Source organism: Prinia subflava, chromosome 4, assembly GCF_021018805.1.
Source record: "Prinia subflava isolate CZ2003 ecotype Zambia chromosome 4, Cam_Psub_1.2, whole genome shotgun sequence".
In the NCBI taxonomy this organism is placed as follows: Eukaryota; Metazoa; Chordata; class Aves; order Passeriformes; family Cisticolidae; genus Prinia; species Prinia subflava.
Window position 1 is genome coordinate 58,694,016 of NC_086250.1, and position 26,045 is coordinate 58,720,060.

The 26,045-nt window shown below is 46.1% G+C and overlaps 2 protein-coding genes across 4 annotated transcripts in view; one reads left to right on the forward strand and one right to left on the reverse strand.

Moving 5' to 3' along the window:
- Positions 1 to 993, reverse strand: part of GRAMD4 (GRAM domain containing 4) — a 74,621-nt gene extending 73,628 nt beyond the window's left edge. The window contains exon 1 of the mRNA XM_063396830.1: positions 725 to 993. Coding sequence (XP_063252900.1) covers positions 725 to 753 — 29 coding nt within the window. The 5' untranslated portion in view covers positions 754 to 993. The remainder of the gene's footprint in view (positions 1 to 724) is intronic.
- LOC134550289 (histone H2B 5-like) lies at positions 1 to 26,045 on the forward strand. 3 transcript variants are annotated; one of them, XM_063396832.1, is made up of 2 exons: positions 1 to 162; positions 16,538 to 26,045. In XM_063396832.1, the coding sequence occupies exon 2, from the start codon at positions 16,567 to 16,569 to the stop codon at positions 16,945 to 16,947; it is 381 nt and encodes a 126-aa protein (XP_063252902.1). In that variant the 5' UTR covers positions 1 to 162; positions 16,538 to 16,566; the 3' UTR covers positions 16,948 to 26,045. The 3 variants fall into 3 exon arrangements, with proteins under 3 accessions (XP_063252902.1, XP_063252903.1, XP_063252901.1); XM_063396833.1 differs by lacking the exon at positions 1 to 162 and adding an exon at positions 1,061 to 1,304 and having other exon boundaries at positions 16,538 to 26,044; XM_063396831.1 differs by lacking the exon at positions 1 to 162 and adding an exon at positions 7,340 to 7,477.

Sequence of the window (26,045 nt, forward strand, 5' to 3'; positions counted from 1 at the left end):
CAGTGACGCAGCCGGCGCTGCTCTCCCCGGCCAAGGGAGATCCCCGCACGCAGCCGGGGAACACCGCCGAGGGAGCCAAGGGCCGGGAGCGCGGCTCTGGCAGCGACAGGCACCGGCAGCCACCACAACGGCCCCACGACAACAGCTGGGGAGCCAGCGCAGGTCGGGCCGCGTGTGCACACAAGGATGTGACCTTTACCGGGTTCACCGCCGCCCCATGCGCCGTGTTTACTACAGCCGCTGCCTTCTGGCCGGTGGCGGCGATGCCACCGCCTGTGCCCGCAGCCCAGGGCGGCTCCTCCGGGCCGGAGGGACGCGGGTAGGAGAAGAGGGCCACTGCTCGGCCCGGGAAGCGGGTAGGGGACAGCGGGACAGCCCCTGCGCGCACGGGGACAGCGTCCCGCCTGCCGCAACCGCCCGGACAGCCGGGCCACCGGCCCAGAGCGCCGTTGGCTCCCGCGCAACCTCCCGGGCCGCCCTTCCCCGCAGCCCCGGGAGAGCCGAACAAAAGGGAACGGAGGCACCAAAAGACAGTCACCGCCTCCCGAGGGTCCCCGTCCGAGGGTGGCCAGAGACACCGCGCCCCGCACGCAACCCTGCCCCAGGGAGGTGGCGCGGGGCTAGTATGTAAAGATACAGACACCGAAAAAAAATTGTTATTATTATTATTATTGTTATGATTGTTATTATTGTTATTCCCCCGAGACGGCGGCGCGGCACTCACCCTGCTCGGAAATCGGAGCAAACTCTCATTCACGCTCCCCGCCGTGCCCAGGCCGCCGGAGCCAGGCGACGCCCCGAGAGCCGCCGGCCGCTGTGCTGAGCCGGGCCGGGCGCCGCCAGGGCCGGGCGCGCCCGCTCAGCCCGGACAAAGCGCGGCGCCGCTGCGGGCGAGGCGGCAGCAGGTGCCCGTCCGCCGCCGCGGCCGTGCCGAGCGCCCCGCGCAGCCGCCGCCGCCGCAGCGCCCGAGCCGCTCGCCGGGGCCGCGCTGCGCGCCCGCCCCGCCCCCGGCGGCCCCGCGGCGGGAGCCCGCAGAGGCGGGGGCGGGCGGAGCCGGCGGGCGGGCTATGGGCGGTGCGGCACGGCCCGGGCCGCAGCGGCGGCGGCGCACAGCGAGGCGCCCCGCCGGTCGCAGCCTGGTCGGGACCGGAGGCGGGTCCCGGTCCCGCGGCCCACCCGGCGCGGCGCCCGCCGGACCCGCGCGGAGCGGCAGCGAGCGGTCCCCCGGCCCCGCCGGGCGCACCTGCCCCGCGGCCACGCCGGCGCCTGGAGCTCGCCCGCGGAGGAGTCCAGACGCCCAGCAGGCAAGACCCTCCCCTGCGCTGGCTGCCTGCGGCGCGGCAGCGGCGGGCACCGCACGCCGCAGTGTCCGCAGCGGGCCCGCGCTGCCCGAGCATGCGAGCTGCCGCACCGCTGTACCGCGATGCGGGGTGCGGGCAGCCCTGCCCTGCCCTGCCCTGCTCTGCTCTGCCTGCTGCTGGACCCTGAGCCCCGCACAATCGGGGCTTCGTCGTTCTCCGGGCTTGGCGAATGCGCCCAAACGGTGTCAGCCTTGCTAGTGCTTTGCTTCGCTCGTAGCGATGGTATGGCCGGAGCTCAGTGAGCTCCGGTTAACCGGGGGCTGAAGGCGAAGCCTGGGCCGGGGCACGGCCGTGGCAGGGCCGGGGGCCGCGGGCCGGCGGTGCCTGCAGCGGGCCGGGCTGGCCCTCTGCAGCCCGGCCGCACACATGCTGAGCAGCCCGGGCCCTCAGGGAAAGGAGGGATTATCTTGTATACAGACCCCCACTGTGCCAGCATTCTGTGAGGTTGTTAATTATTTAGTACGTGTATAGGGCTGTAAACCATTGCTCATGCCCTGTTGTGGTTTTTGTTGCTTGTGGTTAACCCTGATCTTTTTTCCATAGCTTTAAAAATCCAAGGCGTATATGCCATAAGAAACCCTTTTATTTCTCATTCACCTCCAGTCTCACGGGTTTGGTGATGCAGGGGCTGCCCAACCGAGTGGCTGCTGTGCAGCGTAAGCAATATTATACAATTTTGTGATAGATTTGTCGACCTCAGCATGCGCCTCTACCGCAATGGAGATGAGCTGTGCTTTGCTGCTCGGCGTCCTCCAGCGAGCCCCTTGGAGAGGGTGGCCCTGTCTCCACTGCTTATCTCCAGCGGATTTGGCCATTTGTAGGGTGGTGATTGATGGCACGTTCTGTGCTCACCAGCATCCTTGTATTTCACGTCATCTCGTGCCCTTTGCATGCTGGCTTTGTAACTCTTTTATTTTTTGATATCAAGAATTTATGAATCAAAAGATGGGGGAGTGTGGAGGCTGAGTCAGATCGTGAAAAAGGAAAGCCAAGTGAGAGTGTGCAATTGCATATCACATTTACAAACATGGTTTCATTCATCTCCATATGTTGCTCCTGTTACTACTAATAAAGCTCTGGTTTCTCAGATTGGCACTACACTGGGAACACTGATCTTCCTGGGGTTTTTTCTCTATAGCCTCCATAGTATTCGTGTTACAATATGTTATTTTCCTGATTATGTTTTCATTATATTGAACACGTTAATATCAAAGAATTTGATAATAGGAATGTACTTCCCACACACTCCCTCTTGTTCCTATTATTTGATGTGCAAAGGGGTGGCAGTTTATTTACAGACAGCAATTTCTTTCCCTTTGTACTGGTTAATTTTCCTAATTATAATAACAAAAAAAAAGCTTCCCTCCCTCCCCTCCCCCCCCCCCCCCCCCCCCCGAGTGCTTAGCCCTCTTTCCTTCCTGTTTCTTTCCTCATTTTACTAATGATAGCCAAATCCATCATGATGATTTTGGAGCTGCAGGAATTTTACCTTTGTCTACTGAAAGATTTCACAGAAGCCTCTAAAGGCAAAGGGAGCCAGAGACAAAGGTCTACTTTGAGCAGAATGGTGTCTGGGGTTTTCTTCCCCAGCAGGGAGGTACAACTCTTGAGTGTACAGTAATTAGTTTAATCCAGCATTGAGAGAGAAGGAGGAATGATTGTATTGGGGAAGAGGGTTTTTTCAAGTATCACGTGTAAGATTTAAACAGCAATTTCAATGACCTTGGTGATTTCTGTTTCAGACAAAAGGCAACAACCTAGTACAAGGGTATCGTTATCTTCTCCCAGCGGCGTCCTTTGTTCTCCTTGGGTTTAGCCTGTCACTTCCTAGGGGTTTGCCTCTGTCCCTTGTTGGGACAGCAGCATCTCTCACCCGTGACTCTGAGAAGTGCTGTACTAGCAGATGATTTTTTTCCACTGCTTATTTCACATCTTCTCTGCTGCATAAGGTCTTTTTTTTCTTCTTGTGACCCTTCTTACGAGTCTCTCTTTTCTCTGTCATGTTTGTACTTCAGTATTTCTGCCTTACCAAACATTGTACTCATTACTTTACCTTCGTCCTCTCTGTTTTTTGTCCACTCATGTATTTTATCTCATTTTTTTCCTTTCATATATCTTCTTCTTACATCTCTTTTTTTTCCCCTCTGTGTCATTCTTTTTATACCCTGTCCTGCTCTCTCCTTTCTGACATCTCACTTGCATTGCCTAACTCTACCTTCCTCTTGACATTTCTTCTCCAAGCTGTTCTTTGGTCATTGTTCTTTTCCTCCCTTACATTTACATATATTTTACTTAAATATGAAATATATTTATGTATACATATATCTCCACTCCACATTTTTCTCTCTCCAGCTGGAAACAAGAAATTACTCTTGCTGATGGTCTGATCCTATTTCATTCCTTTCTTAGCACCTGAAATACACTGCTGCTGCCCATCCTCAGACATATGTATTGGGTAGACTGAAGAATTAAGTATGTGGGAAATGTTCCTAAATTCAGATGTGTAGTTAAGCAAGCATCTTGCTCAGGCTGCACTGTGAACAGAGCAGATGTTGTATTCCCACTGACAGTACCAGAGGACTTGAAGCTCCTTGAACTCAAAGACCTAATGACATTCTTTTTACATTTCTCAATTTCAGGTTTTTTTGTAAATGAAAAACTTTAATTTTAAATTAGGGACACTGCCATATCTTTGGAATATCTCTTGGATGCTGGACTGACCCAAAATAAGACCTCACAAAACATTTTTCTTTTTTCCCCCCAATTTTGTTTCATGCATTTGTTAAGCCACTTTTGTGCAGCTATTAGAAGAGAAATGCTTTCCTCTCAGCAGAGCTAAGCTCTTCCTCTGAAAAGGGTTCTGTGTGGGGTGAGACTGGGATTTCAGCTTGTCAGCTTCCCTTTTTTCTGGAGCCAGAGGGAGAGGAGAGAGCTGTGACTGCAGGATCATATGCATTGGGTGGGAGATGAAAGAATAGATGCATAATCCAAAAATGCTATATTAACCTCAGAGGGTGGGGGGAAGAGTTAATATTTTTTTCCCTTGACTATCACTGACTACAAACACCATCACTGGGGATCAAGGGCAATTGTTAGATTTTGCTATTTAGATAAAAGTCTTAGCTTAAAAATATATATTTTATTATTTAAACTATTTTTTTGTTGTTGTTCAAAGAGCTTACTACTAACTGGCTGGAATGAAAACAGCTCCATCCCACAGATTCCACCTCCGGTTTCTGGCAGCTTACCTGACTCATAAAGAGAGTGGGGGGTTTTATATGCCACCTACATCAACTCAACATTTTCCTTTGTGGTGAGACTTAATCACCAACCTTGTCATATTATTTCATCGACCCTCTTGGAGCAGGAATATTTTACCTTTCAAATCAGCCTTAAAACTTATTATAAAATAGGGTGAGGGATTTTTCCTGAATTTGGTGAAAGTACATGGGTGGCCCAATGCAGTGGGGTTTTCTGTGTTATTTTTTAAAAAATAGCCTTTACCTGAGGACCATGGAAAAGAGAGTTTCCATTTGCAAAGAACACATCTCTAATACAATATGTGTCATCTGGAGAGTTGAAATCCATCAGCTGAAGGTAGAGGACCATCCTCTAGGTAATCACTGCAGGTGATGTGTGCTGAGGGGGAAATTGAGCTTTTAGCGACAATGATCAAGGATCTAAGTGGGCAAAGTTTGTCAGAGGCAGTGCCTGCACTAGATGGAGTCAGGAAAGACATGCATGTTTTTGGGCACATCAGATCTCTCCTTATAACCTGTTTGTATAACCTGTGTGAGTGTCTCTTGTAGGGAGAGAGATCATATGAAGTAGACTGATATTTGTCAAACAGAAAATACTGCATGAAAGAAGACTGCAAAGTAGAAATGAAAACAAAACACAGAGGTGGCAATGCAATAGGTAGTGTGTACAGGAGGCAATGGAAGAAAGGGTGGGAGAACAGAACCACCCCAGGTTGTTGGGAGTTGCAAAGAGGACATGAGTTACACTAGAAAGCTGGAGCAGAAAAGAATGTGACATTTTTCTGAAGAACTTCTTGAAATGATGTAGGGGAAGGGCAGAAAAGAAAGTATTCTAGAGCTCAGCACATAAAGATAAAACCTAGTGTGAAGGGAGGTCAGGGAAAGCATTTGGTATTGACAAGCATTGAGTCTTCTCATTTCTCTATCACAAAGGCAGGTAGAATCAAGCAAGAGGAAGGAAAGGGGAAAATGGAAAGGACTGAAGTGAACCATTGGTAAATATCAGTGAAGGAAGCATAGGGAAGGGAAGCTGCTTCCAGTGACAGAAAGGCAGAAGTCCTCTTTGGGTCCTCTGGGGGACCTGGAAATTGACTGAATAACAAATGGGGTGCTATGAGACAGGAGACAGAGAACATCTTGTCAGGAAGGAGCTGTCTGACGATACCTAATATAAATATTTTTAGGCTGTTTTCATTCTTGAGGTGTGTGTCTTAAAATGCACTGCAGGTGCAGCAGCTCTGTCCTGAAGATACAGTGGCTGCAGCTATCTTGTCTGTCCTGTACCACCCTCCTCTTTCTGACATGCCAGAATTAACCCCATATTATCTCCTCTCCTGCACTCTGCATCCCCAGCCCAGCTCCAGCCATCCTCCTTATCGACTGCAGCTGCCTGATAACTGGGACACAACTCAAGAAAAGGACTTAGCAGTCACCTGCAAAGATGTGCTTCTGCAAGCAGAGGCACTAATGAGCTCTGTGGAGGGAGTGTGCTGGGAGAGGCACTAGCAGGGAGAGAGAAGAGCAAAGGGTGAGCACTTCATCCAAGGAAGAAACAGCTTGGGAGACTGTCGGACTAAAGCGGTGGGGAAACTAAGGGCGTGGAAAGCTCAGGAGGAAAGTGAGTGTGGGAGGATGGAGCCAAGGATGGTTAAAAATAACAGTATTGTACAGCTAATATGGCACTCCACTGGCATTTTAAACCTGCTGTCTTTGAAAACCCTTCTGAGTTTTGAAAAGCAAGCTTTACATTTAATTGTTCTAATTGCTACTGACCATCCAGGACCACCGTCATTCTGTCCAGCAGCCCCCATTTTCTTCACTTGGTCTGGTGGTTGCAACCAAGTCTTCAGCATATTGCTCTTTGCACCCTTGCCTGATTTAAATATTGATGTATCCCCAATTATGCCTTGATTTCTCTGGAAGGGAGATGGTGTTTTATAGCTTGCATCAGCATAGTGATGAGCACGCTAAATCCATGCAATAATGATGCTATCACAAATTAGAGGTAAATAAAAACAGTATTCACAAGCAATTTGTACAATGTGGAATTTGGGCATGGGCTAACTTGACAGCCATTTCCTTTAAAGTTTCTGGAGACCTGCCAGTTTTTCAACACTGTGGCTGTTCAAAGTGCTGTGTTAGTCTCTGTACAAATACCACATGTGAGACAGGACCAAGCGGCAGCAAACCTGCTGGGGCTTTGAACCTCCTGGCACTTGCAATGGATGTGAGAAAAAGAAGGAAGGAACAATAAATAAAAGAATAAAGGAAGGAGAAGTACAAAGTGAAGGACATCTGTGCATTTTGATAACAATTCTTCAGTAGCACAGCAACATAGAAAAATGTTGCCTGGTTAATATAGAACAGTTACTTGCTATGCTGGAGCTATTTCCTAGAATTTCATAATAGCAAGTTTTGTCTTTGAAATATGGAAGGAATGGGTTTCTTTGTCTTTCTCCCCTCCTCCCTTGCCTTTATCTTCCCACTTCCAAGTAAGGATGTAAGTGAGGTTCCCTCTCATCTCCAGTGTGAATTTATTCATGAACATTTTAAAACAGTTTATTGTCAGTTCTTGTTTCAGAGTTTACTTTTACCTTCAGTAACTCTTGTGTCTTTAGTGCTCCCCCTATCTGTTTCTGGAGAAAAGCCAGCTTGTCTCTTCAGAGGAGCTTGGCCAGAGCTGCCTGTCCCAGACCTGCTTCTCTCCTCTCCTGCCATCTAACAGACTCTCCATTTTCCTGTTTCCTACAGAAGATGACCTTTAATGCTCAGAGGACTCTCTGCCTGTGGTAATGTGATCTCTGGTGGCAGCAGCAGAAAAAAGCATCAGCAGTCTTGGATCGTGTTCCCAATCAGGTTATTGAATGATGCGAGATCTGGGGAAGGACATTTATCTTTGTTTCCCTGCAGGCCCCAGTAATAGTCACACATCCCTGTTTTACAGTAAAATTGCTTTTACCATGCCAAATGAATTATTAATACACACATTACAGTATTTTCAGTATCCTGTAGCAACGAAATCAGATGCTGTGCTACTTGCTGTCCTTTAGTTTGTGGCATGGAGTGCAGTCCTTTAGAGTATACCTATCTGGAACCCCCACCTCCCATGTTTACACTCTGTGGTCCCAGGCACCCAGGCTTTACCACCATGATAAAGCAACTTTCACATATCCCTGACTTTTTTGATTGCATGCTTTCTGCTATTTTTTCTAAAACCATTTTCAGGGCTTGCTGAAATGTGAGTAATGTGACTGGGAAGTTGGTTGAAGTGAGAGACTCTCATTTGGAAGGAATGTTGGTCATGATTGATTGTGGCTGCATACATCATGCCCTTGCCTGACACTTTCTTCTCGTGGAGGGGAAGAGATGATGGTGGTAACATCCAGGTCTGTTGGGCATACATACCTTGGACCCATATACATACCTTGAAGGTTTTAAAAGGTTTTGCTGGGTTTATTTTTTCATGGCATTGAGAATATGAGGTAACACCTACATTGTGATGTACCTATCACATCACTAATAAAAGCCTTAATGACCTTGGTCTGGTCTTCAGCCTAATATGGGCACATAGCTTTCCACTTCAGCATGGGTTTATGTCCAAATTACTATTCCCTGTCAGTGTGGTTTGGCCAAAGCACACATTTTGAGGTACAATCTCAGGTTTTGCTTCTTTTTGCTACATAAATTATCTGTGCTGCCAGAAAAGGGTTACAGGAACCTACTAAAGCCTGGGTGTGGGGTCTGTAGGAGGAAGAGGTGCTGCATGTGTCTGCACTGGTTCCCACAGAACTCCTACCTTAACTCAGAGCAGCTCTCATCTCCTGGGGAGGCTGCCTCTCCCTCTCCCACCCACTCTCTCCCTACGGCCTGCAGGTGTTGGGCTGTAGCTTCTCTCCTATTTTTGGCTGAATGGCTGAATGAGCACATTTTTAATGGATGCCTTTTCCAGCACTTGGTAAAATAGTCTAGAATTTTGATAATTCTCCATTGCTCCATAAAATGTATAAAAATAGTTTGCTTAAAAGTGATAGCTGTTCTTTAGGCTTAGTGTCATTACTAGTTTTGAAACGATTGCTCCACCGTAGAAGGAGTTATTTAGATATATCAGCCTTAATGAGTTTTTGCTCTTCTCCTTTTCTAGAGAAATTGAAATTATGTGGATAAAGAGCAAGGGATTTTAATTTTTGATACAGCACAGAGCAGTTTATTTCAAATCTGCACTTTTTATTTTCAATGGCATAGGGTGTTATGGAATAAGTAAAGCACCTTTCTTCCATTGGTATTACAGACCCCAGTCATCTATGATTTTGGTTCTCACACCCATCTCAAATAGTCTATAGTTTGCAAACCACCAAAAAGATGTGTAGAGCTTGTGAGCAGGCACTTCTGAGCAGTGGAGCTGCTGTGATGTCTTACTGCTTCTGCCCAGCAGGATTGTCCCAGGTCAGCTGGACTGTGCTTACATGGTTGGCAGGCTCTGGCCTCTCCCCACCTCCAGAGCAATGTTGCTGGGTCAGTCTAAGGCTGGGAACTAAACCCTGCAATTGGACATGGGGTTGCTGCTGACAGGTTGGCTCCCAGTGGGTCCAGCTGAGTTGGAGTGGGATATGAAGGGAAAAGAAGGCTGTTGCTTGGGGAAAGGAATCGTGGCAGAAGCAGAAAATCCTCATGATTCTAGAACTTAGAGAGGAAGCTCATGCTGCATTTTATGTGTGAGGTTTTGAGTTATTGATAAAACCGCAGGAAGGAAGTGAGCTTGCTTGTGTTCTCTGTTGGACTCTGTTGGGCTTCCTGAGGATGGTTGTGATAATACAGAATCATGGAATATTCCAAGTTGGAAGGGACCCACAAGGGTCATCAAATCTAACTCCTTCAGGTTTCTCTGAAACCCTGGCAATGTGAGAAAGCTGACTGGAGTGTAATTATAGCAGATGCTGGTACTGGGTGTACCACACATACATTTAACAGGTATTGATCCATAGAAAACATCATTCTCCTTTTTGTATTTATTGGGTACTTGCTCAAGCATGTAGACTGGAGCTATCCCTAAGCAAGTATACAATAAGTTCTCTTACAAAGAGCAGGTAATAAAGCTTTTTTAAGTACTTGTTTATTAACGGTAACAAAATCTTGATAAAATATGAAGTCTGATTTTTGTAAAGTACTGAGCCTTTTGGATTCCAGTGGAAAGCAATGTCAGCTGTTGGTGCTAAGCACCTCTAAACATTGTACTTGTGCTTTCAGACCTGTGTTAAATCCCCCTTGACTTCAGACACTCTTTTAAATCAGCATAAGGACTGCAGTACTTCTGACAGTCATTCTTCTTGCAGCATTGTCTCTCTGTTGCTCTACTTGACTCATATATAAGATTTTATTTTCTTTAAAATTTCTATGTATCTTCTCTGCAGAGAGCTCTGATGTAGCGTCCTGCTCCTTACTTTGTAGGTAATAACAGATAATCTCTCACTGATACCCCTACATCCCTGAGAAGTACTTGCAACTTGGGCAGAAGTAGCACAAGAAATTACAGCTGTTACCAGTGATTAAAAATGTGCTTTCTAAAATTCATAAATTGAAATTATAGGAAAGAACAGAAAAGATTCCTGTAGTATTCTGTACAGAACTCCCAAGCAATGGGTTAACACAAGCAAGATAAGTATCAGTCAAAGAGCTCGGACACAGTGCTCTGTTCTGCTTGTATTTGTTCTAAAGAAATCTGAAGATCTATGTGAGCATTGTGTGTCTGTGTCAGGGACTGAGTTTGTAGCATTTCTTTCTTTGTCAATGAGTAAGGTTCATCTTCAGTTTTAAGTCAGTCAGTCCTATAGACTGACTATAGTCAGTCTTCTGTTCACTCTAAAACTGCATGTGTATATCCAACTTTGAAAGGTGGCCATTTGAATGAAAACCTTACAGGAGCAGAGATACTAAGTGCAGCAGAGCATGTGGAACTGAGGATGGGGTCTTAGTGCTGGTACTGGATTACTTGGGAGGAAACGTAGGATCTCAAAATGGTTTTCTGCACCCCTCCACCATTGGAAAAAAATCAGGCATTTCAGATTAGTTTACCTTATTCTAGGAAATTCTCCTCCTCCTTCAAAGCAAATATTACCTCATCATCACATGCTAGACAACATACCAAGGGAAAAATTCTTTCCAGACCAAAATATGACTATCAGTTTTTGCACGAGGCAACATCACCAATGTCTCACAATGACTCATCATGCTTCTGATCTGCTTTATACCTGAGGCAGAGCTTGCTACCAAATAATTGCAAATATTGTTTGTTTTCTCAGCTATTGCTATATAATGACACCTGACAGATGAACAAATTCTTGTATAATAGTAGATGGCCATACATAATAAAAGGAAGGGGATTTGCAGTTTGCAGAAATTCTCTTTTCCAATAACAGTCATTTGTTGACACCTGGTAATTTGTAAACTATATTTACCAGATCCTACAAGCACTTCAGAGCAGGTGAATCCATTAGAAAGGCTTTTCCTTGTGGTGGAAACATTCCCTAATTTCTTGCCCTTTGTGTTTCAAAGAAAATAAAACAAAAAGCACCAGCAAATTTCATTCAGTATTTCTTGGCATGCAGGAATAAAGCCAAGCATTCTTTCTTTTATATAGTAGGAGAAAATGAGGAAAGAGGCAATAATTGGACAGAATGGACAAAACATTCCTATGTAAAGGGCAGAATTATCAGCAGGTGCCCATTAGCTCTCATTTGCTCTAGCAAGGATTAAAGTAGAACATCAGAAGATTAACAAATAATCAGAATTTCAGATGTCCAAAAAATGAGAGTTTGAGGTTTTCCTACAAATGTTTAATTTGTCACCAAAACCTGCTAAGAACAAAACGCTGATTCTAGAAATGTAGCTTTTATGGTTGACTAAGAAATTACAGAAAGGGCATGAGAATTTACAGTGGATTCCCCAGAGCTTATCATAACAAGGACAGCTTTCAAAAGAAAAAAGAAAGTAAAAAAAATCCAAGTGCTGTTTTCAGCTCTGCATTAGGAGAGGTCCAAAAGGCCAGCTCATAGTCCACCCACTGCCACCCATGCACACTGATGGCAGCAGCTTGGCACTGGTTCTACAGATTCAGCAGCAAGGCAAAAAATGAACAAAAATCTTGCAGGAGCTTCCCTGCCTGTTTCTCTCCATTGATATATCAAGCCTGGGGAAAAGAGACAGCATCAGGTTCCACGTGGGATTTCTCAGCAGGGCTCTTCTCCCATTTCAGATCTGAGAGCCTGTGGTGATTTGTATCTTTGAATATGTTTTTCCGTTCACTTTCCTTTTAATGATGCTGAGGAAAGGAGTGTCAACACAAAGGAAGATGTATCTGTCACTCCACAGCGCTCTGGTTTCTGGCAGCAGTCAGGCTGCTGCTTGGAACTGGCTGGAAAAATTACTGTGGTTGGTTTTGTTGTTGGTTTTCTGAGGAAGGAAAAACTGCTAGCACTGATAACTGATTTAACTCAGAGCATACAAAGCCATAAAGAAATAAAATGTTCCCAGAGATTTTGCTCAAAAATCTGAAACTTTCCAAATGAGCTGCTTGAAAGTGCCTTTTCTTGCATGGCCATACCCTGTGTCCCAGGAACCTCAGTGGCTGGACCTGGAGATGAACACCATCTCTTCATAGGGGTCCATGTGGGAATCTTAATGGGCTGCAGCATCCCATGGGAAATGTCAGTCCAGGGAACAGCTCGTAAAGTGTGTTCTACCCAGTTTCAGTCTCCAAAAGTCACAAATGGATGAGGCTGGAGGTGCCTCTGGCAAACATTGAGTCTAGTCCATGCCCAGAGCAGGACCAGCCACTGTGGGTTTCTCAGAGCCATGTCCAGTTAGGTTTTGAGTATCCCCAAGTATGGAGATCCTGCAACCTCTCTGAGCAACCTGTACCCAATGGTCTACCTCACAGTAGAGAAGTCAATCATGATGGCAACACTTCAAAAATAAAAACCAATAATTGTTAACCTCTTCAGATTCTCTCTCCAACTCTTTTTTTTTTTTTCTCTTGAGGAAACAAAGATATGCAACTATTTTTATTAAAAAACCCCACATTCTTTTAAAGCTCACTTTTTCGTTTTCCTCAACACGTTCTCCACACTTTGGGAATAATCCCACTACTTCTGTCTTTATACCAGAGCAGCACCTGCTGTGGGTTGCACTGCACTGTTGATAGAAGGATTGTTGATACTGTTGACCATTATTAACATTATTTATTTAGCACCTGGCAAATGCACTCAGGCTCTGTGTGCTAGGCACTGCCAGAATAAACCTCAAAGAACACAACCTGTTTTCAAAGAAGGTGTTATTTACCTGTTAAACAGTCAGCTGCAAAAAAGTGGCTGGAGAGAAGCACAAGCTTTTGTGCTGATCTCTGAACTTCAGCATCGCTGCTTCCCCCTTTGCAGCCATGCATGGGAGAGGAGTGAGAGCCTGGCTGTGCTACCCAAGGGTGTTTGCTGATCAAATGGACAGAGATGTCCTGTAGATGTGACCCGTTCTGGAGCCCTGTGAAATCACTCTGGTGTCTGTTGAGCTCTATTCATGTTTAAAAAGCCGCAGCAGAAATGCACTTAAGAATTAATACATATTTTAGAAGGATGTACTTTTCAAAAAGCTTAAGAAATATTCATTTGCATTTTTCTGCTGTGGTGTTTTCCAGTCAGGAAATGAGCTCCAAAGAAAAGGGAGCAAGTGCATAGTTATTTCTCCTTGTACAAAAATAATTTTCCATTGAAAAGACATATTTTCAAGTCTACAAACAGAGCAGTAGGGGATTTCTTTTCCCAGTACTGCTTCCCAAGTAGAGAAAAAAAGGAAGAAAAACTGTGATTTCCTCAGAGGAAAAAAAATGTAGTGTTTAAGGGGGCAGGTGTCAGTTTTGAAAGGTGTCCAGAACTTCTGAGGCAGTCCAGCACTTGCCCTTCCAAATGCATCCACTGGGAAGAATGCCAGAAAGAATCAAGAAAGGACATGAAGTGGCAGAGTCAAAAACTTAGTCCATGAAAATCATGTCTTTGGAGAAGAAACTGCTTTTCTGAAGCATAAACCCAGCTCTAAGGACACTGGTGCTGACTTTGGCGTCTAGACAGGAGGGTGTTTTGGAGGAGGGTGTTGTGGTGACCTTTCCTCCCCACTCCAGAGCATCCCAAGCAATGCTGACCTGCCCCTGCAGCTGGGCTGGTTTGGAGCCATGGAGGTTTCTCATGGCCTGATTTGGAGCCATGGAGGTTTCTGGTAGCCTGATTTGGAGCCAGGGAGGTTTCTCATGGCCTGATTTGGAGCCAGGGAGGTTTCTGGTAGCCTGATTTGGAGCCAGGGAGGTTTCTCATGGCCTGATTTGGAGCCAGGGAGGTTTCTGGTAGCCTGATTTGGAGCCTTGGAGGTTTTTCATATGATTCAGAAGCAGGAGCTGGTATCCACTGAGGTGTGGGTGGGCACGTAAATCCAGCCTCAGGATCAAAGATGTGGAGACATCCCACAGGGAGCAACCGGGAACTTTGTGTAGACTTGGTTGCAGCAGTGCTGCTGCATCTGGCTCTGATGTGGATGGAGAAATCGGACATCTCACTCCCTCATTCCCAAGGAGGAGAGGCAGGGCTGAGCGTGCAGCCATTGCCTTGGCACAGGCACTGTTTAGGTCCTTCTCTGATACTCAGAGTGTGCAGACCATATGTTACATTCCAGCTTTCTCTCTTCTGTTTACTTCTACCCATTTTCCCATGTGCCATCAGCCCTGAAGCTCTTTTTTCTCTACTAGTCCCTCTTGGCCAGCAGACTGTAATTCCTAGGTCATCTTCAAAGGAGATGCAGAGCAGCAAAACCCAAGCCCTGGGGTGATGCTGTAAGCTTATCCTTCAGCAAAAGCTGGAGGAGCCTTGTCTTTTAAAGGAGTGTTCAAAGTGTTGTCTGAAACACAAAATCATTTACCAGGTTGCAACACAGTTATTCCCCTTGGCCCATGAAGTAAAGCACATGTAAATTTGTAGTGTAGGGGAGGCACACAGTTTTTGGATGGGTTTACATACTGGTTTTTGTTACTGCACTTCTGGATGAGAGCAGTGTCTTAGTTTGAGAGAGAGGTGTCTGCCAGGGAAAGCCGGAGCCTCCCTTGGAACAGAGAATGCAAACCCCCTTCCTCTGAGTGACTATAGTTTTAAAATGAAGGGGCTCTCAGGCAAAGGTATGGGGATAGGAATAACAGTTCTTGACTGGTATTTATAAAAAGCAAACAATAACTATGGCATTAACAACAAAACAGCCAGGAACCTCGTGACAGCCTTCTTGGCCGGGACAGGAAGGGATGGAGGAGAGGCTTTGCCTCACAAAACCCTGGGGCAGTCTGATCCCAGTGCTCCCTTGCAGGACTCTGAGGAGCACCCAGCTGCAGGGGCAGGAATGAGCAGGAATCCCGGGCTGGTGGGTGGGATGTACCAGGAGCTCTGCGGTGTAGCTGGAGGGGCAGGAATGAGCAGGAATCCCGGGCTGGTGGATGAGATGTACCAGGAGCTCCGCGGTGTAGCTGGAGGGGCAGGAATGAGCAGGAATCCCGGGCTGGTGGGTGGGATGTACCAGGAGCTCCGCGGTGTAGCTGGCACTGCGGGATGTCCTGGCAGGGCAGGGGCCGCGGGGCCCGCGTACAGAAATCCAGAGCAGCGGCGGGGCGGGACAGCGGCTCCCGCAGGGCAGGAAGAAGCGAGCTCGGAATTCCTGGTCACACGAGCAGATGGTGGTCGATCCCTAGGACTGGGCTCCTGTGATGATAGCGGATTCCACCGGCAGTAAGCAACAGCTTGGCCGTCCTCGTTCCGAAGCCGAGAGCGAGAGAGGGCAGCTGCCCCAGCCCCGTCCCTTACCTGCCCCCGAACTCTCGGTAGCTCCCCCTGAGAGAGACTCCCAGAGGTAGCCAGGTGCTGCACTCCTCTCCTCTGGCCACTTCTTTTGTTTTTTGCTTAAGTACCAGTAACCCAGTAATTAGTTTCTTAGCAACTTAGGGGAAAAAATTTTATAGGTAAAAAAGAAACAAATCTAACCCCCAACAAGCAGTCAGCTGCAGGTCACGGCTCTGCATGTTGTGATCTAATGAGGAAAACTCAGAGGGAGGATCCGGCATCTTGGTATAAACTGTCCAGCAAAGGCTTGCTCTCAAAAGCAAAAAAGCATCAAATAGCAGGAAACATTTTTTTTCTATCAACATGTAGCCCAAAAGCACTTTGCTTTTTGACTCCTATCTACATTTCTGTTTCTCACCCAGGTGATTCCTGCCACCTCCTCTAAGCTTTTGTATTTTCTGGTATTTTTTGATAGCAAATGTGAATACTGATATATTCCTGTAGCTCAGCTAGCTAGCTTAAAACGATATTATTTTTTATATTTCACTGGAAAAACATGGTGTCAGACAATAGCCACAGAAATAAACTTCTATCTACATGCAAATAAAAAAGGGTTTATTGGAGATTTTAAACCACATAGAATAATTTTGACCAGTCTCATGTAAAGGTGGCTGCAGTGATACCTTGCAACAGTCTTGGGCCCATTCCAGCAAGATTTGATTTAATCCATGCTGCAGTTAGTGTTTTCTTTGGAACTGCAGTGTTCTCAGATGTTCAGGCTTCATCTCATATTTACAAGGTAGACACCAATTAGGCTTGTGTTCAGATATATTGACAAGGCCAGTGTTGCAGGTATTTAAACAGAAAACAACAAAAAGCCATACACAAACCAGAGAAATTCTTGCTGGCAGTTCAGAAATGCTTGCCCAGGGTCATGGGGTATTTGTCTCAGATTCTGAGCTGTTGCTTGCCTTCAACTCAGACTCTCTCATCTTGCAGTACAATTATTCTGTAGAAGGTCAAAAAAGAATTAGATTTTTTTTTTTATGTTCTCTCTGAGCAGCTCCAAGACGCAGCAAAAGAGCTCTCAGGATGCCAGAACCAGCAAAATCAACCTCAGCCCCCAAAAAGGGCTCCAAGAAAGCCGTGACGAAGACCCAGAAGAAGGGTGATAAAAAGCGTCACAAAAGCAGGAAAGAGAGCTACTCCATCTATGTCTACAAGGTGCTGAAGCAGGTCCATCCTGACACGGGCATCTCCTCCAAGGCCATGGGCATCATGAACTCCTTCGTCAATGACATCTTTGAGCGCATTGCTGGAGAGGCCTCCCGCCTGGCGCACTACAACAAGCGCTCCACCATCACGTCCCGGGAGATCCAGACGGCCGTGCGCCTGCTGCTCCCGGGGGAGCTGGCCAAGCACGCCGTCTCCGAGGGCACCAAGGCTGTCACCAAGTACACCAGCTCCAAGTAGCCAGACAGCCCCTCTGCCATGGGACCATCGAGCAGCGGGGCCTCCACACAAGCACAGGTAGGCAGCCATGGTCTGGATGAACGGTCACAACTATTACCCACAGCAATCCGCAGCCTGGGGATGGGCGTGAGAAGCTGCCCAAAGGAAGAGGAGACAGCAGGCTGGATGTCAGCTGATTTGCATGATCTGTTCAGGATGTGGAAAGGATTTGTCGAGGCTGGTAGTGGAGGCCCCTGCTTTCACATCTCATTCAAAGAACTGACCAACCATAGTATATCCAGTCTCCTCTGTGCTTGGCAAACATTCATGGTGGGCACGGGGAGGGGGCGCTGGCAGCAGCAGCACAGAGACACCATCACTGAAGTCTTCCTGTTTGACTGCTTTCTCACAGTCATCTGATATGGGTACTGAGGAGTCAGCGCTGCATCCTGTCTCTCAGAGCCTCAGTCCCTCCTGGTGTGCAGTGGCTCAGCCCACCCTGTGCTGGCAGAAGTGGCATCAACAGCTACCAGGCACATATTGATTCAACAGCTATCTGTGCTTGACAGCCTGTTTTAAAGAGCAAGCCTGGCAGGCAGGCAGTTGCCCACGTTGATGGCAAGCACTAATCCTCCTCCTTTCTCCTGATGGATGAGCCATGGAGCAGGATGAGGGTGCCGGCACTGGAGCTGCCCACTGCCTCCCACCTTGTGCTGAGGTGGAGGGATGGACAAAGTGGGATGTTGGGAATGGGTCTCTATCTTTCCTGGCTGCTGCTTTGCCTGCCTTAGGACTTGCTTTGGCATGCAAGACATTGCTAATTCTGCTGCTTTTCAGAGACTTTTCTTGCCTTGATGCTGCCTGGCTGCTCCCTTCCACTGTAAGTGTGGGCACACTGGGGTGGTGCCCATGGGGGTCCCCTCTCCTGTGAGCAATAGGGTGGTGCAGGACAAACAGCACAGACGTTTTGGGCATGGACTGAGGATTTGGGAAGGCATCTGATGTGGGAGCAGAGGTGGTTAGTGCATTTTGAGGGGTGGGAGGAAGCTGGCTCCCCGCAGAGATCGGTGCTAGCAGCTCACCTGGCCCTGCCACCCCTAAATCATTCAGCAGTTAGAAAGCAAAGACAAAATTGGAGGCTGGGTGGATATATAGGGATACTTGCCTGCATTCCAGGTATTTGAAAGATTAAATAGTTTTAAACTACTTCAGATACTCCCCATATCTTTTCAGAGTCCACAGTAAGGTGAGCAATAATAAAATCATGATAAAGCCATAGAGGTTAAGGGAGGAATGTCTTGGTTACAGGTTTATCTTGCCCAGACTGGTGGATAGCAGAAGGGCCTGTGTAGAACTGCTGTGAAGTTGAAGCTTCCTACTCAAAACACAAAATTATCCAACATTTAAAAAAAATCAAAGTCTCTGGTAGGCAGTAACACTCAAATAAAAATATTCATGTCTAAAATAACAACAGCTTTCTGCAACTTACTCTGTAAATAAAAGGAGCAGCAAAGAAATAGGATCCAGACCTAAGTGGAGATTCTCCCTAAGCTTCAAGACCTTGTTTTTAATTAAAAGGTAAACTCATATCCCAAAATAGCAGCCATGCAGTACATTTCTATCTTTCCCCTGTGTTTACCTCTGTCCTGTTTCTTCACACTTTTAGAGTGATTGGGACCTTTGACAAATTTATGTTGCTTTTGGAGCTGTAGGACTCTGCAGTTCCAGAAGATTCGCATTGCAATCATTTTTCCAGTTGGTCTGAGGGAAGGACTGCATAGCCCTGCTCAGAAACCTGAGAGCAGCCTGGGGTCTCCTGTGGTCTCTGTGCAAGAGTGAAGGTCAATTTGTTTATGGGCTGCTCCCACAGCCCTGCTTTGGGCGTGATCACCACACACTTGAAAAGGGGCTTTCCTCCCACGCTCTGCACAGCAGTACCACAGAGCTGTGTTTCATAGCCTAATGCCAGCAGGAATCTCTGCTCAAAGCTCTCAGAAAGAACAAACCCCAGCACCCACAAGAAGCAGCTCCCAGCAGCAGCACATGTATTCAGTATCAGTAGCATGGGTAACCTGGGCCTCTTGGCCAGGACACTTTGCCATGACAGCTTAGTATTTCCTTTTGTTTCCAATCAAATAATCAAAATCAGACACCAAAGATTAACCTGTACCTGCAGAGGGCCTAGAGCCACCATCCTTGATGCCTCTGCCACAAGGAATGGAGGCGGTGGATGATGCACACTGGGGGACTGTTGGGAATGAAGGGCTGAATGGCAGTGCTGGAGCTTTCTTCTTCTGTCTCTGTGAGCTGCAGGTCAGAATTCATCCCCTCGGGGAGTCCTCTTGAAGGCAGAAATTCAGATTGGAATGAACCCACTCCAGTCCAAGCAGTGTGTTTGAGCCAGGACACATCTCCCAGGATTACCTGGCACAGCCTCTAAACTCTCCCTCTTTTGCACAGAGCAGAGTCCCACTTTAGTCTCCAAGACTGCAAGAAATCAAGAAAATAAAATTAAGTATTGACCCTCCAGGGTCTCCTGGGGAGCTCAGGGAGCCAAGAACGAGGCTGGACACTTAGACAAGAGCTGCTCACTCCATACTCATACTCAGAGTATTGATCCCATTTTTTCTTCCATTGTTGTCATTCTCCATTTTTGGAGATTGTTTCAGAAAGAGGAGAACCACTGATTTAAAGCTAAAAATATACTTGAAATCTTAAAGAAGATTTTTATATTGTCTAAAGCCAAGTGACTGAGACTGATCTTGTCCATGCATTTATAGTTTAGGCTGTCCTTTTATGCACTATTTGCTCCTCACTGTCCATTTGTTTTTTGGTTTTTTTCACTTCCTCCTGATGATATGAAGCACAGGATTGAGGAACTGATCCATATTAAAACAAACCTTTTTTTTTTTTTTCCTTTCTTTCAAGCTTTGTTTTAATCCTGTTCTGGTGGCTCCTCTGTTTTGTCACTGTTGTACAGACATTTGTGCCAGCAAAGGGAAGGGATGATCCAGGAAAGATAAGGCTGGTAATGAACTAGGACTGACACAGAAAGCATTTGAGAAGTTAATATACAGGACACCGTCCACAGCAGTTAAATGGGAATTAGTTTGAATGTTGAGCTTGGGCTAAGCCTTAATATTGGAAGCAATAGAAGGTGGTCTAAAAGTTTAAGGATTGAGTGTCCACTAAGTAATCTGAGGTGTGACATACTTCACAGTTTCCTGGTAAGGAGGCTTGCTGCAGAAGATTCTGCACTGCAGGATCTGTGCTTTTAAAGAATACATATTTCCAGCTCTGGAATAGAGAAAATGTTTTGAAACTGAAAATAATATACCAAGCCCCACTGTCCCTACCTCATTCCTGCTGCAGTCCCAGAAGCATCTGTGGTCCATGCCTGTGTTTTGCCAGGCAAATTTAAAAAAATTAACTACAGATTGAAAGTTGGAAAGAAAGATGAAAAAGGTAATACAGCCTTGATATTAACCTCTTATTAACCCCAAGGATATCACTGCACTGAGTTATTTATTTTCATGTACAAATTAAAAGAGAAAACAAGCTATTCTAGATCTTCTGATTTTCCACCCTACTTCCCTGGAAGGGCCTAAAGTCCATCTGCCTCTCACAACAGAGTTCAGCCTATGGAAGAACTGAGTGGCCACCTGCAGGGAGGCTTGCTCCTGCTCAGGACAGACAGGTTTTTAGTCAAGCATGGGGAAAACGAGCAGAAACAAACTGGAGGACAAGTGCCTGTCCTGGACAGACACAACTGTGGGTCCCTCAAAGGGACACTAAAGAGTCCTGCCCAGTGGAGTTGTGTGGCCTCTGCACAGCCCTGAGCATTTGTTCCATTGTAGCATTTCCTGACGGTTTACATCCAGATCAAGTTGTTTACAGGGAAAGGAAGAATGGGAACTGAATAGTAAAAATCACGTACTGACAGAATTTGGCGAGTTTCCTGGGACCACCACCTGGGGAGCAATCTTTCATGCTTACTCCATGCATGATATCTTGTGGGCTTATGTACAAAGAGTTTTTCTGACAATAAGTGTTACATCAAGTATGATCCATGTTGTATTTCTGCTGGGTTATGACCTTAGTGCTAATTACCTGCTTTCTGTTAAATGTCTAAATAAAATGTAACTTCCAGCCTGTTGGAAGTCAATGGTACCCAGCTGTCGGGGTGTCTTTGCTTCTGCTTTATCACTAGTGTTCCCTAAGACCTGCATTTCTCCTTCTCCATGATGCTTCCTCCAGACCTGGGGAGACACCAGCCACCCTTCCAGCAGAGATGGAGCACAGCTGATCCTGACAGAGGGTCAGTCAAAAACCAGAGGAGCCTCACACTGAAGGGATATCACAGGCTGGCTCTGTGAGTCCTCATGGGAAGCCACTCAGCCCAAACATGCGTGCAACATAAACATCTGTTTTTCTCAAGCCCTTCCAATGATCTTGTCTCAGGCAGAGCTGAGCCTGCAACCTGTCCTTGCCATTCCAGCTTGGGGTGTGCTCTGCCTGGCACCCATCATTTACCCCCAAACAGGAGCAGTTTGGACTGAACAATGTGAGATTCTGTGGCTGAGGAAGTGTTTTATGCACATTCAGAATTTCTGTTGATCTGAATTGCTAATGCTAGAAACATCTTTTCTTAGACTCTGAGTTTATAGGCAACAAACATGGAATGAGATACAACATCTGAAAATCCCAGAAAGAAAAAGATCTTCCCTTTAAAGAATGATTGGTAAATACACTCCAGTAAAGCACTTATCTGCTGGACATCGGCATCATAATGCATTCACTGGAGTGGGAAAGGCATGCTGGACACTGCTGCAGAAACAAGTTAAGACTTCAGCTATGGCATATAACAGAAATCAGAGCTAAAAATGTATCTAGTGTCTCGAAAGAAATACAAGATTAACATAATTGGGAAAATCAGTATTTAGATTAAAAAAATCCCAACTTTTAACTACACACCCACAGTACACTTTCAAAACAGGGCTGACACCAAGGTATCAGGAAGACCCAAACCAAGTTATAAAAGGTAGAGCATAACCCTATGGTCATGCTTCTCCAGGATGCTGGGAGATAACTTTTAATTATCCAGTTATTATCTAATAATTACTGACTGGTTATTTAAAGACAATTAATTGGACTCAGGTGCCAGATGAATATGGCTGTCAGCAGAACCAAGTAAAGAACTCAGGAACATCAAAAGAAATTTTGAGAGGATGATGTTTGAATTAAGAGGAGCAGCCCTTCATGCAATGAGTAGTCCACCTATAGGGCCTTTGCCATTGGCTGTTGAAAATGCTAGAATTCATGCTCGAGGACAAACTACTGGGAAAAAAATTCTTTAAGTCTTGCTAAACACTTACAAACTATGCTAAAAAATATTACAGGCTGAGAGAGTACAGAAGGGAAGCAACTGTATGTGTCTGTACTATCCCTACAGTCTTGTTTGCCTATTCTGTCACAGCCACAGCTGGAAAGATTTTGGGTTGGATGCACCAAAGAGCTGATCCAGGTTGTCTCCATACACACATGAACTGTAAAGAGTTTCAGGCAGTTTTCTTAGGCCTATGGAGCTTAGAACTAACCATAAAAGTTTTTTAGTTCACTTTTCTATGTGGCTCCTGCTGTTGGAATTTTAAGAGAGATAGGATCAGTGGAAGACATCTTACAACAGGATTTATTGCCTCAGCCTCAAGGAGTGAGAACGTCTTCACTGCATATGCCAGGAGTTTGTGGTCAGTGGTCATCAGTGGTCACAAGACCACAGGATAAAGGGGGTTTTAAAGGTTTATTAGCTGCCCACACATATTGTTTTAACTTTCACACCAATGGCTAATTAAACTGTATCACATGTCCTGCTGCAATGTAGACTATTTCTATCCAATAATCATATAGTGACACACAAACTACTTCCTACACCTTAAAACTTCTTATTACCTTTATAACTACTTCTACATCTTAAACTTTAAACCTTTCCACTACTTAGCTTAATGTGTCTCTGTTTAAACTACAAACTCACATTCTTACTTATGGTCTCTAAATTCGGAAGCCTTTTCCAAGGTCTTGGGTCCAACCCTGTATTCTCTGCTGCATTTGGGCCTGCATGCATGAGGTCCCAAGAATTTTCTGTGCCGTGATTTCCCACATCCTGGACTTGTTTTGATGGTTATTTGGATTCTGCTACCCTGGCTTACATGAAAGATGTTTTGTTTCTAAAACAGGGTTAATAAACACAGATGGTGTGAGAATGAGGAATGGAGCTTCTGCTTTCTCAAATAATGGAAAGCTGTTCTCAAAAACGTTTCTCATTTTCTCCCTTGAAGCAGTTGGTTAAAAAAAAAATACACCATTTCCTACCTTTTCATGTCCATAATGCTAATTCTATCCCCTGGCAAAAAGAAAAAAAAAATCTCTTTCAGAAATTCATTCAGAAAAAAAAAATCCTTACAGATTTAACTGTCTTCTAATAAAAGAAGAATATTCTAATAGTAATAGAAATGGGAAGATTGGTAGGAATGAGAGAGGAATGGCAATGGGTGGGTGTGAGGCAGCAGGAGGGGCCAAAGGCAGGAGACTGTGAGTGAATGCTGCAGGAGTGACAGATGCTGGTGAACTCGCTGAGGAGCTCACCAAGACTCCAGCTCACACAGTGTGCTGCTGTTTCGGAGACAGGAAACGAAGGGCAGGGAGTGAATCCTGGTTACTCCCAGGGGTGGAGCAGGATGGACAGTGTAGTTGCTACCAGAAAAAGTACAAAAGGCACATCCAGAGCCAGCACATGTCACCAACTCAAGAGCAACACAGGAAATGTGATGCAGACCTGAGGGCATACCTCATGCTCAGAGTAATTGCAGATTTGGACACACATATCCTGCATGCTGGTCAGGCAGCTTGGATACAGCCACCTCATGAGGGTGCTGCTTTAAAATACCTTCATCTGCCAATAAAGAGACAAAGTCACTCTCCTACAGGGATTTGCGTTCAGTTTGCTACACTGTGGCTGCTCATCAATCATTTGGGTACATCCAGCCTAGGGGCAGAAAAACTATCTCATCTTCTGGGCACTGCTTCCATTTCTGGGCCATTAAACCTCCTCCTAATCAGGTGTGAAGAGCATTCTTTATACAAAGTACATCCGTATTTGCCAAGACTCACAAAAATGTCCAGCACAACTTTTCAAATAATCAGGAGATGTTTCTGACCTAATCTGCCCCATGGATCAACACACTCTGATGAATGCAATGCCTGCCTCTGCAAAACTCCGTCTGCACAGGAGAGCTACGAGTGCAGCTGATACGAGCGCCCCGTGTCCCTTGCACAAAGCTGTGTGAGGCACCAGTTCTAGCCAAGGGGGAAGCCTAGGACAGTAAGGGCTGCCTGAGAATGCTGAGAGGAAAGTGGTTGCTTTGTTGGGAGGTGACCTTTTTGAGACGAACACGTATCTCGCAGCTGATTTCTCCTGTCATCAAGGTAATAAAAAGTCACATCTGAGTATTGACTTCAGAGATGCAGGATCCTCCCATCTCTTCCACAAACACCCCACAGATCATCCACGTTTACTCACACTAAGTCCAGGCTGCTCCCATACTGACTTGCACTCTGGCCCTGGGTCAGAGCCACACAGCTTTAAGTGGAAAACTCCACGGGTAGAGCAAAAGAAGAGAATCGGGATTCATCGCCCAGGGCCTTTTGCAGCTTGTTTTGTAGTGAAAGGACCGAGACACCTCACGCTGCAGCTGATCTTGGCTAACAAAAGCGGCTCAGTGGGGTCCGCCAGCAGTCACTGGGCACTTAGCAGGGGAGAGCCCGGGCTCTTTTTAGCCCGATGATTCAGCACAAAGAAGCCTTTGTAGCCCAGCAGCAGGCATCCCGAGCCTCTTCGCATCACGCCTCTTCTCAGGTTTTAAATACGAGGGGACAAAAGTTCTTACAAACCCTTGATTCTGTCAATTCCCTCAACAGACGCCTGAAAAGCTCTTTCTGGCATTTAAGTGTCTTTAAATGGAAGAGATAGAGCTCAGGGTTGCGGGCACCATCTCCCTTCCAGAGCCAGCGTCCTCCCCAGCCTGGCTGATGCATCACCTCTTGTGATACCTTAGGGCTGCAGGGCCGGACACTGAACACCCCTGAGGTCAGCAGAGAGCTCCGTGCCACGAGGGGTGAGCAGGAGGTGAGCCATGCCAAAGGCAGGGTATCGCAGCAACCAAACGCTCAGCCATACCTTAAAGGGATTAGAAGTGCAGAGATGGCAAGAAGGATTTTCATAACAAAAGGCTAAGTAGATGCAAGTTTGCAAGCAAAAGTAGCTTTCTGCTTTATGGGAAAGTTACACTTGATAGAAAGAAACTGCAGGAGGAAGTCTTATCCCACCCTGCCTGCTGCTGTGGTGCTTGCAGCATCCTCAGAACCAGCCCATGCCTGCTGGTCCAGGAAAGGAGCCTTCCCTAGGTAAAGGTAGAACAGAGAGTCATACTGTAGCTGCCCCATTCATGTGAATGGTCAGTTCAGACTGTTCAGAAAAACATACTCAAATTTTAAAAAATTTTCCTTTTTTTTTTGTTTTGTTTTGTTTCGGTTTTGGTTTTTCTGTTTCTTTGCTGTTGCTTTTGGGTTTGCTTGTTTGTTTTGTTTATGATTTACCATTTCAGTAAAATTATTCATGTTTTCTTCCTGCTGCTTTTCCCAACTGCTTCCCAACACAATCTCTAGCCCTGCTATGACTCCTATTCCTAGCCTGGGACACGCCTTTCTACTCTACTGCCGAGGGCTGGGCAGCTATTTGGAAAAAAGGAATCAAGTAAAATACGTGTAGGAAGAAGCAAGCATTTGTGAAGCAAAGGATAACAGATCAGTACCCTAGAAACTGTTTCTTTAATATGAATGATCAGTAAAGAAGTTGTGTGACTTGGAGCAGAAATCTATTCCCCCGTGGATGCCATCTCTTCCAGGCTCCCCATTAAGTGCACTTTTGCTTTCTAATAGCTTTGGACAAGAGATCAGTGAAGGACACAGCCAAGGGTGAGAACTCCTTGGAAATTAGACACGGTAGTGCTGTTATTTAAATCTCTCATATATCTCTTTACCACAGCTAAGTGCCTGCAATGGAT